Source organism: Homalodisca vitripennis, chromosome 3 (genome assembly GCF_021130785.1).
Source record: "Homalodisca vitripennis isolate AUS2020 chromosome 3, UT_GWSS_2.1, whole genome shotgun sequence".
In the NCBI taxonomy this organism is placed as follows: domain Eukaryota; kingdom Metazoa; phylum Arthropoda; class Insecta; order Hemiptera; family Cicadellidae; genus Homalodisca; species Homalodisca vitripennis.
The window spans coordinates 193,555,166-193,572,488 of record NC_060209.1 but is presented as its reverse complement, the minus strand read 5'-3'; the positions used below and the strand labels follow the sequence as shown (position 1 = coordinate 193,572,488).

The 17,323-nt window shown below is 32.9% G+C and overlaps 1 protein-coding gene across 1 annotated transcript in view; it reads right to left on the bottom strand.

Annotated features, from left to right (window-relative positions):
- Positions 1 to 17,323, bottom strand: part of LOC124358536 (FHIP family protein AGAP011705) — a 40,750-nt gene that overhangs the window by 21,825 nt on the left and 1,602 nt on the right. The window contains exons 2-7 of the mRNA XM_046810835.1: positions 15,151 to 15,329; positions 13,848 to 14,105; positions 13,496 to 13,646; positions 9,456 to 9,701; positions 5,931 to 5,978; positions 3,432 to 3,473 (exon numbers count right to left, since the gene is read on the bottom strand). Coding sequence (XP_046666791.1) covers positions 3,432 to 3,473; positions 5,931 to 5,978; positions 9,456 to 9,701; positions 13,496 to 13,646; positions 13,848 to 14,105; positions 15,151 to 15,329 — 924 coding nt within the window. The remainder of the gene's footprint in view (positions 1 to 3,431; positions 3,474 to 5,930; positions 5,979 to 9,455; positions 9,702 to 13,495; positions 13,647 to 13,847; positions 14,106 to 15,150; positions 15,330 to 17,323) is intronic.

Sequence of the window (17,323 nt, the reverse complement as noted above, 5' to 3'; positions counted from 1 at the left end):
GAAAAATAAACCAGTGTAACAATAGTTCTAGGGATTTGTTTATGTTTTTCATATCAAGTTATTCGCCTTGCTAACTTTCAATAAGAGGTATATTTTACAGTATCTAATTTGATTGTGCAGTATAAAAATTATCTAATTTTAGACTTATTAGATTTTATGTTCACACCTAGGAAATGTACATAATACAGAAGTATGTAATACAATGATAGTAAGAAACTTGGCAATTCAGACTGATAGGAAAATCATAACTTATAACAATGTTTTACATAAATCTTTCCTTTGTTTTTGGAACCATCAATGGCCCTCATATTGAAATAAAGACAAAAAATAATAACAATAATAATGGTGGTTGGCTTATATCTGCCAGTTCAACCTACACTGGGTACAGCAAAAAACACATGTTACTTAGTTCTGGGTAACCTATGGATGTCCGGGAACAGCACATAACTAACCGCAAAAATTACATGCCTTATGTCTTGTTCTTGATTAATATCTTACAAACTGTACTAAAACTAAATAGTATTCTATTTTGGAAAAATTAAATTAATGCTACTTTATCAGCCAAATTTACTATTTTCATATGACTGTCTTTTTCCCTATCAGAACCTTGAAAAACAATATAAAACTTGTCCTATTTACATTGATGAATTTTTAACTCCTAAAGAACAGTCCTCATTGAGAAGTGAAAAATTCAAGATGGCATAAAACAAGCAAGTAGTTTCTTGCACTTAACTTGTTGCATAAAGTTTCCATTGTTCTAATACATTTCAGTATTTTAATATAATTGCCTTTTCCAATGTAATGTTACAATCAGGAAATCGTTATACAAAAGTCATTTTTAAAGATACATTTAAAATACTGAAACTAACAAATTTGGCCTATAAAATGTGTTTAGGTACTTATAAGTCTTTAAGTATTTATATGTACTAAAGGAGTTACACTAAAATTTATCTTTTTTAAATTCTATGAAATGGATTCTTTGTATATTACAAAGCAAGATTGTTTGTTACTCCAGATATATAACTATACTCACTACATGGTAGGAACAACGTACATCTTAACCTAATCAAACATGAATACAAACCAAAACGCATGCAACCCATTCAATAGCATGATTTATTATTTACACTGTAATGACTTGGCTTTTGAGCAACACAACAAACAAATAATAAACTGTAAAATGGAATATAACATATTCTTGTTAAAAACCAATATAATGGAGTATAGAAGGATCGCACCAGAATGTAACAAAGATTTATCACGCAGAATGGCTGTCCTTTGAACTTTTGGTCCCAAAATCAATATATATAGTCTCACGTCTATAGGACCATTCTACCAGGAGTTACAGCACAGACGGACAACCAAGTGATTTTACGAAGGCTCTGTCATGTCATTAATAATTCTGGCTACTGAATTAGCCAAAGAAACTTGTGACAATCACTGAACTGACAAAATACTCTGTTAACTTCAGTTGTTTACTCTAAGCTAATACGTTATTCTGAATTTATATAATGTGCCAGTAGTAAGCCAGCAACAGTTAGAGAACCAGTTTCTAATACAAAGAAGCCAGTCTTCTTTTTACTCTTATTCTGTCTGTGCTATTATTTCAGGGCAATGTAGAAATAACTAAAAGTGGACACAACATAGAAACCAACTTGGTAACATAATCAATGTTTTACAGAAACCTGTTGATTTTGATGTAATGAAACAAGCTTATAAAACTTGTTAATAAAGTATTAAGACATACAATTTTTATTTCAATTGTATTTCCATACATAAAATACAAATATGTATTTATTCACAGATTTATTGTATCTGTTTTTTTCAAACTGGTTTTTTATTACCATACAACTGTTAACTAATAATTCACAAACAAATAAATCAACACCCATAAATACAAGATACATTTAATAACACAAACTAAAATTACTTCTTGCAAGTAATAGAATTATGTAAGTTTTAGAAAACCTTAGATCAAGATCCAGTTATGATTATGTTAGTTTCAGACCATGCACAAAGTACATGCACCAGCTAAAGAGGGGTTAGTATGATAACAGATTTGCTACTTAGTCAGGTAAATCAGAAGTTATGCAATCTTGTGCAAGCTGGTCAGTGACTGCATTGAAAAAATGTCTGATTTAGTCATGAAATAGGTGACGACAAATAATTGATCCATCATATATTGTATGAATGTTAACTTAATTTACATCATTATTTCTATACAAAATTCTCTACCAGTCTGCCTTTTAATGTAAATTAACATGTTGACAGTGACAGATGTCTTACAACACGTATATCTAGATACTAGACATCTTACGGCACGCTATCTAGACGTCTATCTATCTTACGGCACGCTATCGACGGCACGCTATCTAGACATCTTACGGCACGCTATCTAGACATCACATGCTATCTAGACGTCTTACGGCACGCTATCTAGACATCTTACGGCACGCTATCTAGACATCTTACGGCACGCTATCTAAAGGTCTTACGGCATGCTATCTAGCCGTCTTACGGCACGCTATCTAAACATCTTACGGCACGCTATCTAGACATCTTACGGCACGCTATCTAGACGTCTTACGGCACGCTATCTAAACGTCTTACGGCACGCTATCTAAAGGTCTTACGGCACGCTATCTAGACGTCTTACGGCACGCTATCTAGACGTCTTACGGCACGCTATCTAAACGTCTTACGGCACGCTATCTAGACGTCTTACGGCACGCTATCTAGACGTCTTACGGCACGCTATCTAGACATCTTACGGCACGCTATCTCAGTGAGAGGATTTGTCTCACTCAATATAGTGCCGCAGTGAACGTGTTAACTACATGTGTCATAGCTACAGTTATTTTAGAGTAGTTTAATATGTATTGAACAGTTTTAGACCAGTTGGGAGGAATCCTAAATAGAATCAATAAATTTTTAAGCGGGGGCATTTATGATGTAATGTGACAAAACTCTATGACAACGGAAGTAGGTAATATTTAAGGTGTATACCATTTCAGTGCCCATGCAAAATATCAACATATTTGTACAAAGTAATTTTTGTGTGTCAAGCAAAATATCTAAATTATCACATCTAAAATATTATGATTATATTAATTAGACTAGATGTTTGTTTTACCCTCGGTTTTAATTTTTGCAAACTATGAATATATTGTAAATCTGATACAATACAGTGTGTATGTCCATGCTTTCTCTCTGCTCTATCCATCTTTTTTTCGCTATATTATCCTATTGGTTCAGTGTAGGATTTATGTAAATTTTAAGATACCTCATCATTATTTGTTTAGTTCAGTATTATACTTGCACACATTACTTGAAATCCGCATCAAATTCTTAGAATAATATAACCTTAACAATATCTAATATTCTTGTTTATTTTGAAGCCCAAATGACACACAAGTTAGATCACACAATACCTGAGGAACACTCCCTGTTAGCTGTATGTATAACGATTGTAACTGAAAACAATGCAAATATAACTCTTTAGTTAGGAATTTATAAAACATAAAGCATAAAAACCCTTAATTGCTATATAAAAGAGATAAGCAATAAAAAAATTTAATTACTTGCATCTAAGGGACATGACGTCTAGCTTCTCTGAAATACTAAATTGTAAAGCCTTCCTTGTTTCTTGGTGACTATACAAATTCTTAAGAACAAAAATATATTGACATTTTTTGCAGACGATGATGACTAATTACTGTTTCCTTTCCACTTTTCCTTTCCCTAAACTTAACAACTTTCCTCCACCTGTTACCTGATAAACCTGTTTTATTTCTAAATCACGAAATATCAGGATCGTAATATTCGTTCTTCTATTTTTTATTGTTAATATTGAACATTCCCACAACGAATAATGTACCTTAAATGTTTCCACATATTGAGGGTCCTGGGATTTCAAAAGCTGGACTTTTAATACAAAGTGTTTTAAAAAGAATGCAGGCATTTTGAACGGCCTTTACTTAAAAACTATTGGAGATAACTAAACAGTTTGAACGTCAAGTTTTGTTTTCTGTGTAGCATGGGAGGAAATGTTGACCTTGACTTGTGCAGAACAGCTGCACGGTGGTAGTCCACTACGTATTGTGATTGACATGCCTGGCATCTCATGCCACACAGAAATCAAAACTTATTAAAACTTCGGTATTTATTTACAATAGCGTGACCATGGAAAATGGACTTTTTTTCATGGGTTGGGCATTTATAGCCAAGTATTATTATCACAGGTGCATATAAACTGGGGGGAAAGTATATTATTGTATTATATTGATGCCTTTCGGGCATTATTGCGTTAAGGAGCACGGGCATCACGTGATCTGGGATTCGACTTTTGCAAGCTCGAGTTAATTTTTTTTCTAAAAGAGCAAGCAGTGCGCAGCACTGCGCAGCGGGCAGGCATCGTTGACAGGATTAACGTACTAGTCAGCATCATTTCAGTAACTTATCACTTACCTTAATGAACATCCAAGGAGGTTCTAGGAGGTTAAGAATAGACACGGAGGAACAAAATAGTTCAAAATGGCGTTCCTTCTTTATTTGAGAGAGCCGCGGAGTAATACCAAACTGTCAAATATGGATAGTATTGCCAGAGGTACTGTCAAAAACAGAGTTTTCAGAGGATTTCAAAAAATCATAACTCCTTTGATTTTTGTTGCCGACGAATTTTTTCTTCACTATTGTTTTCAGGACACGTTATTGTAAATTGATACCAAAACTTCAATTCAATTCAAGTTATTTAAACTTCAATTTGATGTTTAAACCGTTTAGTTACTACAATACTTTTTAAGTAACGGCTGTTAAAAATCCCAGCATTCTTTTTTGGAGACTCTGTATAGTTTCGTAAATTAAGAACAGGAACTGTTTATTGCACGTATTATGCATTCATTGCACATGGGTATTAAATAGAATGAAAATCAACTTTAGCAAATTGAAGTTTTACTAAAGACTTTAGATAATAATTTTAAGTTACTGCATGACAATGACAAGTTTGGTGTTCATAAAGTTCTCAAAATGAATCAAGGTTTAAAACATCTTCCTTTTTATTTTAATCTTTCTCAAATCTCTCCTCTTCAAACATATTTCCTACACTCACTCCTCCATCTTCAGTGCTGTATCTATTATTCTAATCACTTTCTCAGAATCCTGTTCTCTTCCAACCGCAAAACCATTCGCAACCATCTTGTAGCAATTTTTCATTCAACCCAACTCTTACTTTCCCATTCCCTCTTTTTTTGGTCTACCTATCACCATTTCTTCTAGAACTTCCCTTCACATGCCTTTACTTTGCCCTTCCCTTAGGTTTTCACAAACCATATCGCTGCTCAATACGATCAGGTACATGATATGAATGAAAACTTACTGGCTTAGTTTTTATCTTTACTGATTATTATACAACTAATTTATAAAACACACCTTACTCAATACTAATTTATACTTGACGAAATACAACTTTTATGTTTTGTCTCGTACTATTTCATCTTACAAACAGTTACTACTTGTAAAAAACTAAAGAAAACCACTAAAACGAGTTTAAATTAGGAGGTATTCGGTTGAGTTTAGTTATGACAAATGCGTTTTGTATTTGTGAAATTTTCAAGCATGCTCCAACCAAAGCATAAGTTAACCAAGATAAACTGTACTATAGTGGTGATAATTATAATGACCCAAGTTCAAACAATATGAAATAAAAACATTAAATTAAAAATCTGGGAAAGTTTTAGGTCGGATTACATGTGGTGTTAAGAAATGTCAAATTTGCTACTTCAATAATAAAAAGCGAATGTAGATTCACAGTCTCCTTGGAATACCATCGCACGATATTTACTGATAGAGAAGAACAAACCAACGTTAGTGGTGAGGGTCGGGGGTTAGTCATGCATAGATCACAACGAGCACACAACCAACACAGTACTGACCAGCTGCAGTGGAGAGGGGAAACCATATCCCTCCGTCATCCCAGTCTCCTGTACAAGCCACATCATGACCTAACCTAACCTTTACCTTACCTTACAAACTTTACATATAACATCAGTGAAACATTTTATTGTATCCAACTCAAACCTTCAATCACCTTTATTAAAATTTAATTTGATCATTTTATTATTGTGGACAAGTAATTGCCGTTAAAATAGATTCATAAATTTTACAAAATAGCAGTAAAACCACAAATCTACAAAGGAATGAAGGATTGAGTTGGTTACATACGATTTCTATGTCACTGGACATTTTTGGAGTCAGTAATTGTACTACTACTATGTAACTACTATATTTTTATAAACCACATTATTTTATGATAAGTTTTTTCAATTAAAAAAAAATAAAATGACACTTTATTTATTTTAAACAGATATTTTGGAACAAAATTTGTAAGGTAGATAATATTTCTTAAAAATTAAGTTTTTTTTAGATGATCAACAGAATTATTGTCTGTGTATCAATAGAAAACTATTTTATTTTAGTTTTTTTTTTTAATTTTAGAAAGAGTATATCTTGTTTCACTACTTGTTTTATGCAAAAGATAAATAAAAAGATCACTGGACATTTTTGGAGTAGTAATCGGACGTCTATTTACTCAGTAACTATTTACTATATTTTTATAAACCACATTATTTTATGATAAGTTTTTTTTTATTTTAAAAATAAAATGATACCTTATTTATTTTTAACCAATATCTTCGAACAACATTTTTATAATAATTGATAATATTTCTTAAAAATGAAGTTTTTTTAGATTACTAACAGAATTAACTTATTGTGCGTGTACCAAAAGAAAATTGTTTTATTTGAGTTTTTTTTTTCATTTTAGAATGAGTATATTTTTCATTTAGTTGTTTAGAATCACTACTTATTATACTTTATAAGTAAAATAAGTAAAAATTCAAAACAAGTGAAATTTACATACTTTATTCAATATTGTTGAATGTTACCACTTTACTGAAGTGACAAATCCAATTCACTTTCAACAATACACTGATAATATATCTTAATTAATTACAGTAGTTAAAAATAATAAAATTTTGTGACATAACCATTTAAGAGAAATTTGGAAGAAAAAACAAATTGTCTATTGGTTTGTTTAAAAGAAATTCACAGCAAAAGACAGATCATCCACTAACTCCTTGTGTATACATACATATCACAAAAGATCACTTACAGTCTCAAGAGTATTTACAACTACAAATTTAGTTATTTACTAATTTATTGACAAATTATTTGATTTTGACAGTATCACCTTTATTTCAAATAGAATATGGTAAAATGATAATTAAGGGTTTGAAGTTATTACTTTATAAAGAAAATACATGAATAACGAGTCTTTACATAGATTGATACAATTAAAAAATGCCTTTTTCCATCCTAAAAAACACATGTCTGTGTCCTTTTATGTCCTGGACAATAAAAATATTAGTAGAACAACGATAATCTATTGAACTGATCTTTGGTGTGGACACTCCTGTTACAAATTTTACCTGGAAATATTTCACAATTTATAAAAGAATTATTATAGTATGTCCGCGATTAATACTGAAGACACGAAAAACTTTGATAAAGAGATAACTTAGTTAGGAAAGTGGGCTAAATTGTATCATATCAGTTCCATCATTTAGACCAGGGATTCTCAACCTTTATGAACCTAAGACCCTTTTTGTGTCTAAAATTTTGACAACCCCTGACCATACATTGGTGAGAGGAGGGGGAAGGGTGAAGCATTTAACACCACTAAATAAATAAGGCTTGTATCAATGTAAAATGCTGTGGTTTTATTTTATGATATTCCCTCATTAAACATTTCATAGAACTAAATTTATTCTTCCAGTAATAAAAGTACAACAGTAAAACCGATAATATGTAACAAGAAAACGAAATAAAAATATATTTTTTGATCAGCTTATACAGCCTACAGACAAGCGCATCAGCATGCCCTGTGGGAAGATTTTATGAACTAATTGCCGGGTGCCGATGACTTGGTCTTCTGTTTATCCGATCTAACCAGTAAGTTTCTTACTCTTCACGTGTTTATTTTGCTGTTTTGATTTAATTATCTGTTGTAACGGATACAATTTTAAAAAGAAGTTCTTCAGTAAGTAAGGAGGCAGATCAAACTAAAAAACAAAAATGCAGGAAATATGAGTCTTATTTGAAGTTTAGATTCACACCCCGTGGAAATAACCCGCAGTGTGTTGTGTGTTGAATCAATGAAACCCATAGAAAATGTTACGTCATCTGGAAACCAAACATCATGGACCATTAAACTTTCTTGAACAAAAACTTAAATTTTTGTTCTTCTGTAACACCCGGCATGGCCTTTTGTGACTCCCAGGTTGAGAACCCTGTTTTAGACTATCATTTTAAACTCCTATTACTGAAAGGTAAATAATATATTATCTCATATAACAATCAAAAATCATATGCCTACTGTTATTAATAAGAATGTTTATTTTTATAAATATTCCAAATCTGATTTAATTACTATTTATTGATTTCCTTAAAATCTACAGCTTTAGGACTGCTTGGGCACAAAGATGCAGTAAATACTATACTGCTGAAAGTAAAGCTTTTGAGAAAGACCACACCAAAAGCGTGAACAGTTGCAAAATTGTCATGCCAAGCTAAAATAAAAGTGTAACAGCACCTTTAACTTACAAAATGAAAACAAAAAGTTTTAATAATATTCTATCTAAAAAAAATTGAAACAATTTTGAAATTTGCTCCAATGTTTGAAGCAAGAATGTTTATTTTAAAACCTCACATTTCTAAAAACATATAACTTCACAAGATGATAAATAAATGTTGGCATATAAAACTAAATTAAATTAAAATGAAATTAGGAACACTATTGCCAACTCTAGCACCAACAGATAGATACACAACATATAATTTTGTTATTGTGGTCTAAAATAACAACTACCAGAGAAAGTTTTTCCTTTTGACAACTCACTTCAATCTAGCTAAATGGTTAGCACTTTCTACCATTAATCCTCATTGTATAATCCATTTTTCACGGTGCTGACTGCTCTGATATATCTCCTTTCTGAACACTTTCCCGACTAAATTAATATAATTTTAAACACTAAAATCACACCTTCACCAATTTATCCACAATATCAACGTTACTAACAATTTAAAATGCCTCCGAATTTGTCAGAAAATCTTATCAAGAAACAAAATACCTAGTTATTACCAGAGATTTCGCAATCAGTAATTTTTCTGAGCTCATTTTTATAATTTGCTATAATTTTGTAATGCGTGACTTACATGTTCCTTTCTTTGAAACAAAATAACATTTCATGATGTTATTCAAAATAAAGATTGTATTTTCCACATTACTTTATTATGCTTCATTTTAGATTAAGGAAATACTGTTGAGGTATAAACGTTACAATAGACCCCTGCATAACTTGAAAGTGTTTCCTTTAGTTACAACCGTACTGCTTGATTACCTGAAGCAGCGCAGGACCCATGACAGGCACGAGGAACCCCTGGTAGAGATATTCCAACAGCTGACTGCGGATTGCCGGGTGCGCCACTTGCACCACGGCGTTGCAGAATTCCAGGTTGTTCATGAAGGCCACCAGTTCCGGTATCTCGTTCACGTCGTCGGGTGTAAACCGGTGCCAGTCCTCCACAGCCACACTCAGCTTGCGGGGCAGAGCCGAGTACAGACCACTCAGCCCGGTTGCCAACACCTGGAGTTCGAGATACACGATTAGTGACATCGGCTTGAGACACCGTTTTATCAGACTAACTAGAGTTGTCCACAAGGAACAACAGAAACTGAATCTGGAATGAGTACTAAATATGGTTAGCATTAACTGGTTTCTTTTTAAATCAATTTCATCATCCCTTTACCTGGTTTTCAAATCAACATCAAACTGCTCAGTACCACTATTGCTGAGTAACCAACAGACTCTATCCAATACAATCATTGTGGGTAGCTAACACATATCACGTTCTTCTGTGATTGTTAGTTAACTCCTCAACTTTTCAACTCCCAACTAAGTCATCCAATTTTCTTTTATCAAATGTTTGGCATAGCTACTGGCATCTGTATCAACAAATTTTCCGTTACGCCCATACTATAATTTTATTTTATTAATTCATTTGCTCCTTGTCATGAAATGTACTGCTTTCTTTTATAAGTAATATGAGTAAGTAATATTTTGTACAGGTCTTATTTAAAGTTATATGATATGTATGAAATTACAGAAACAAATTATATAATTCATGAAATAAAAGTCTATGTTGAACAAAAAGGTAATATTGATTAACTGTGACAAAATATTCGCCACACTGCTCAAGAATGTAATTCTTTCAGATGTGCTAGGAGAATCAATGGTCATTTATTAGAATGTAAATTTTTAAGAAGATACTACAGCTGTATCCAACCGAGCTGGTGGAGGCAGTTTAAACATTTATTGTACTGTTAGTTACAGTAAAAACTGCTTAGTAGTGAAAACTGTACCTCTTTCCCTACACTAATGTTATTAACATTTTTCAAACCAATTGAAAGTGTTTATTTTGTAATAAATTTAAATGTAAAGTGTAAAATAGCAAATAGTATTACTATGCCATTTTGAAATCTCCACAAAATTTACATGTATTTTTACCTAAAATGGCATTTTACTGTTAGATTTCTCTTTAAAAAATACATTTTTTAATCATTCGAGAATGAATTTTAAATACCTTAAAATGAAATTTTTTCAATTTAACCCTTTTAGCCCCGGCGTCCGGTATATCGGACAGAGGTGGTCTAGCTAAAATGCCCAACGTCCGATATACCGGACGTCTCGAGAATTTAATGTAGCTGGCTAATAATATGTCCAAATGCCATCAGTTTCGGTATAGTAGTCGGTGAAGAAACGGGCTACATGCAAAAACAATAAACCTTCCAATTGGCATCGTATTTCGTCGTCATTGAGCGTAGTTTATTTGTCGATGTCAGTTGTCAGACGACTTCAGTTGCATTGTTGTTGTATGCTGACTTATAACCTCAATTAGTTTGCGTAATTGAAAGCGGTTGTTTTTCGTGTGATTTATTGTATTATTAGTAAAAAAACATGAGTAAACGTCGTAGAGAAAAGTTACCAGTGAGTGAAAACACTTTGATAAACACTGGTACTTTGGGATTATACCGACCACACGCATACATGAATCGTTATTTGACATTTTGCTTCTACTGATTACTAGATTAGCGTAGAACAATATTTCGTCAATATAAAACAGGAATTGTCTTATCGCAAACCCCTCCCCATCCTCAGACAGAGGTCAAAGTCGAGCGGTCTAGTAGATAAGTGATTGCAGAGTCCCGCCGCGCGGCCTGCTGTAATCGGGATTCTCGAGAAAGATAAGATAACAGCGACAAAAATACCGATCACAATACCTGGAAATGCTTGTTGATTAATGGAATGTTAGTTCTGTTACTCAACTACATCGTTTTATAACGTTCTAAGTTCATTGAAAAAGGTTTAAGCGTTGGGGGCATATAACGGAATCTGACCCCATTCCCAAAGTACCATAAAATGTATATAATATTGTAAATATTATTTCTTTTACTTTTTTGAAAAATTAAACAAGTTTTAGTCTTACAAACCATTACAATTAGTTTGTGTTATTTTACAATTGTTATTATTTCAAAAGTGCAAAAACAAGTAAACATATCTGTATACTTCTACTGACGTGTATGTGGAAATATATAAAGAAGTGCTTATGCAGCAATACAATTAATTGGATATATCTCCTGCATTTATCAAGGAAAGTTCTTAAAATTTTGTGTATGTAGTAAGAAATATGTGTACAACAAAATTGCTTCATTTTTCAGGGGCTACAATTTTTTTTTTCTACCGTTTATGTATGTCCAAACTATAAAAAATAAAAAAAATTAAAAAAAATTTTATGTATAAATACGCTAAAAAAAACAAATCATTCTGTAAAAGTACTTTTTAACTATTACATCTAATAGTACACTTATTTGTAAACAATTTAAAACAAAAACCTAAAAATTATCTTCAAAAATAAGAAAACTAGATGAATTTTTCCCTCAATTCTGCACTACGGTCCCTTATCGCCATGGGCTTTCTGGCAAGTCCATGGAAAAATGGCTGGGGTTAAAAGGGTTAATGAGAAAACATTGATGGCTTTTTTATTTCCACCAGATTTCCTATCATTATGACTTTAATTTAAAGAAAAAATTATGAGAAAACTAAAATTTTTGTAGAAGTAGTACATTATTACGTATAAATCTTAAGTATTAGTTTTTATGATTTTCAACTAAACTGAGGATATCCCGGAAACTAAGAAACTTTTACCAAGGTCAGGTTATGTTATTTGGACTAATCATAACTTATCATTCCTTCAAATATTATCATTGACTTAAGGTACACCCTGTATATTATTGCATGCATTATATTATTCTCTTCACTATTACAATTTTAATATATTAATAACAACATATGAATATATGATAAGTTCGGAAAAATATTACAACCTTGTACTGCTCATTTTGGAACGGTTCTGTTGTGCAAAATTGTTGTCTCAACCGTCACGGAACCATATTATATTACATTACTAATGAATTAAATACAACTAATGATAATGTGTAATTCTGATCACTGTTAAAGATATTATATTTTAACCCATTGCAGATCGTATTGTTTTGGCGCGCGCGGGCACAAATTAATTTACGGTCAGCGGCCGGCCGAACGAACAGCAATGGTGCGCCACATCGTATCGCTCGCTATTGTATACTAGAATATTCAGCTGTGAAGGTATTTGTTCAGATGGAACATGGGCCTGTTGGGGTATCCGTGACGTAGGAACGATAACACGCGAGCAAGTTTCCGGGGTGGCAGGGATGATGTCTGAATCATAGTCTAAATAAAGCGGCTCGGGCGAAGCGATTACAACATCCGGGCCATTGTCTAGACTAAACCCGCCAACATGTACGTCTGCGTCGTTTAGTTGTGTCACTAACCTCAAAAGTATTATAATAACAACTGAGGAAAACACCCAATCAGAAGCGCTAAAAAGCAAAAAGTAAACTCATATGAATGATTTTTCAACTTCGACATACAACTGCGATCTGTAGGATATTTATAAAATTTTTGAAAACTCTAAATGTAGACCGTTGTTAAACACTCTTAGTAGACAATTGAAGACAATCGCCCGATCTATCAGACATTAATAGAACTATTTGGAGGGAAACTTAAAGGCAGACCGCTTTTGCGACCTGAGCTCGTCATCGTGCCGTTAGGCCCGGCCACTGCGTGACGAGCCCAGCTCGTCAGTGATCCGCAATGGGTTAAGTACACTGCAGTTCTCATTTTGTTGTCTTGCTTCACAGCCAAACATCTTTCTTTTTCCTAAAATCGTAAGTAAAGTGCACTATAAGGAAAACTTGTATAGAGTAAAAATAAACCTGTCTTCCACCTACTCAAATGAATGAAAAACCTAAAACCGAGCTAGTCAGAATTGGAGAACGTACTGGACAGACAGTAGACTGGTGGGCGATGAACTCTGCCACTGGTTGGTTGGTCTTGGAGAGGACCATACACAGCAGAAGGGCATCGCGAGCTTGCTGTCCCAGAGCTCCATCTCGATGTACATAGTGCATCAGCAGTGAGAAGATTGTAAACCTGGAGCAATCAATAGTTGTCAATTAAAAACCAGACTGTTCAGCAGATTGATTACCTCTTACTATTTCTTTGAAGTTTCATGTTCATTAAGATTTTATGCATCTGAATATTAATATTAAATGAGTAAACTTTGTATGGATCTTAACTGGATTCAAATGTAAACAAATAAAAATGGAACTTGAGAAACAGCTGTAAACTGACCCTGCTTGCTGACCGTCCTTGGCCTCTTGAAAGAAGAGAGTGAGCAGCTGGCTGTGCTGTACAAGGCAGATACACAGCTGATTGAGCAGGACTACCAACCGCTTCTCCACCTCGACGGGAAACAGCTGGCTGACACAAGAAGCCAGCAAGGCCTGCAGCGGCCGGTGGAACGACTCGTGTATCAGGAGCTGAGCGTGAGAATGGCTCACCAGAGTCTCGTACAGGCGGATCTGCTCCAGCTTCAGAGCGTTGCCGTATCTATCAAAGTACAAACAGTGGAAGTAATCACCCTCAAGATAAATTTACTAAGGATGTTGCAAAACAATAAGAGCTCAATTTAAATTTTTCTCAGATCCAAAAGAATATTGTAATTATATAACTCAAACTCTGGTTCCTTGGAAGTTGGATTCAGTCTGACTTTCAATCCATAAAAGGACATAACCTTTAGATTTGTTTATTTTTAACTAAACTATTTGATAGAACATGAGAATTGAGTCGGTGATCTGCAAAAAGTATGATATGACCATTTATGGATTATATATTTTTGACACAGTAACTAATGTCAAGCAGTTTGCAAATTAAACACGGAATAAATATAGCACTTTTTTATGTAAATATGTTAATAAGTATAGATTGAAACTTCATAAACAGAAAATTTAATTTAGAGGAAACATGTTTATATCAGCTATTGAAAACATTAAAAATGTTCAAGTTCAGTTCCATTTCACTTCCAGCTTAGTGCAGCATCTGAAATCTGACACTGTCATAGACTTGACTCCTGAAATCTGGAGTCAGTGTCCATCAGAAGAGACAAAAGAAGTTGGCAAACGAAGAAACTCAAACTCCATAGCTTTTTCAGCAGAAGAGACGAGACATTATCGTCTTGCAAAATCATACCTTTAATGTTTAAGTCCTGAAGAACAGGCAAACATTGTTAAGTATACAACCTTGCTGTGACTGTCTTTTGTTTCTCCAGCGTAATAGTATTGACCAGTCCCGTAAGCTTGAAGAAAACAGCGTACATTACTTATTTCACAGTTCATTGTTTCCTGACCATTGTGGGTGATGGCTCATCTTCAAACATCCATACGAAACTCTCTCCTCGGAACGTCACGGTAAGTACGTCTCATCACCGCTGACAATTGAAATCCAATGAAAACCATCACAAGACAGTTGGTGCGTTTGCAGGCTAATTCTCACCATATCAAATCATGTAATACCCATCGAGAAACAATTTTTTTACTTTTAAAAAGTCATGCATGATTATTCATACTGCTTCGAATACTATCTCTAGGAAGCTTACCTCCCAGTTCGGGTGCTCCAAAAGAATAACTTGTCGAGTAGGTTCTCACTGAGCAGAAACTCCAGGCAAGGATTACTCTCGTGGGTTGATCGCATTTCGATACACAATAAGGTAACCAGGTGGTCAAGGTGGTTCACTACTCCAAGAATATCATCTGTGCGTGGTGGATTTTTTGTTGGCTGAAATAAATCATTGAGTTTTTTATATAAATTATAGAATACATTCTTATCATGACACATAAATTCATTGTACAGCTCATACAATAATGTGTAAATGTAAGCTGATTGTTTAAAATAATTTGTTGATTTGATAAAATCAATAAATAGGGTGTATATAAATATATATATATATATATATATATATATATATATATATATATATATATATATATGTATATATGTATATATATATATATATATATATCTAAAACTAACAGTAACCAGTTTATAACAACTCAAACTAAAGAAACAAACTCAAATACAAACTAAAGAATATCATAATATATAGGACAAAATAAGGAAATGCAATCTTTGAATTCAGCAAGAGTTTTAGTACTTTGCTATTATCTGGAGGCCACTATTTTTGGACAAGCGTTCCTTATAGAGAATCAAAATAAATTAACAGTATTCAAAAGAACAGACTTTATTTGACCTATTTTGAAATTTACAAGTCATTACGATGAACAGTTATTGTATTCTGTATCCCAAAAGGAAGCGGTGTTGGCGAGAATTGAGTTGAATGCATCGCAATCAGTCGCCACATGTATTCTGCCAATAAAAAACTTTCCTTTTCAGTTCGAGGTAAGTCCCAGAGGCGAAGATAATTATTCATGATAAAATTATAAATTAATCAAGCACATATCAATCAATGAAAACAGAAACTAAAAGAACAAAAATTAATTATTCCAAAGTGAGAGGTGACTTGTGCATCTAGGCTTATTAGGAGGCAATTTGGTGACAGGAAGTACGACTCATGGAGTAGGCTATTTTTCGATTTATTATGAAACAAGGAAAGTACTAGTAACATATAATGAAGCTTATTGTGGTCTCCAATAAGGAAAGCTTGTCCAAAAATAGTAGATAATAGACAATTCGGCAGACGTCACGTTGGTTCGAACTATGAAGCCAATAGTACCCTCATACGTATCCAACGTCTTGGAAACATAGTCATCTCCTCACGTGGACTTCTTCGCTGATAGTGTCACTGTGGTCAAGAAGAAAACTGTAAATGCCTTGGTATTATAGAAATTGCAAGCGTCATTTATGGTTATTGATTTTTGTAGAATTTATATTAGCGACATTTGTTATAGATATTATTATTGTTATTGTTATTTATTATCAATATATGTGTGTGTGTGTGTGTGTGTACGTATGTGTGTGTGTGTGTGTGTGTGTGTGTGTATGTATATATGTAGATGCGCTGCTTTGATTCTTTGGAAATGTATTTATTATTCGTTTTCTATAACTTCAGATTTTTATATAAATTGTTATCCTTTCATAGATATTAATTCTGTTATCTTTTTTTTTCTTCTAAATATTTTATTTTTCATTTGTTGTTGACTGGTAACTTACGGATGTTTGTTTTGATATCAATTAATTATGTGCTTGTTTGTAAGTAATACGTAGCTCCTAGTCATTCATTAGTTTATGCATGTTAGCCACCACTTGTAAATTTTTCATTGTATATTTTTTTATGTATTGGGTTTCTCCCGTTGAAATAAATAAATAAATAAATATTTATTGTACAATACGTTTTCTGGTATCACAATGTAATAAAAACTGGTACATAGCCATTGATTAAAAACTACATAACTAAACTTATTCTAAAACATTACTTTCATACTTATAAAAATTCACTTTTGATACACGATCTATAAAACATTAAAAAACCATTGATTAAATCCAAGGCTAAACCCATTGTACATATTTTTAAAGATATATTTTTACTATTATATAGTAGTCTCCAGATAATAGCAGAGTAACAGAGTTTTGGGAGTATCAATCCAGACTGATTTGATATGGAATAGAAATATTAACAAATTTTCTACTAAACTAAATAAGTAATGCTTTATGTACTATTGGACATATCACAATAGTTGGTCAAGGCATTCAATAATGCTTTACTTTTGTCTTATAAACTTATGTCTTCTTTTAATATCAAGCATAATAACTTT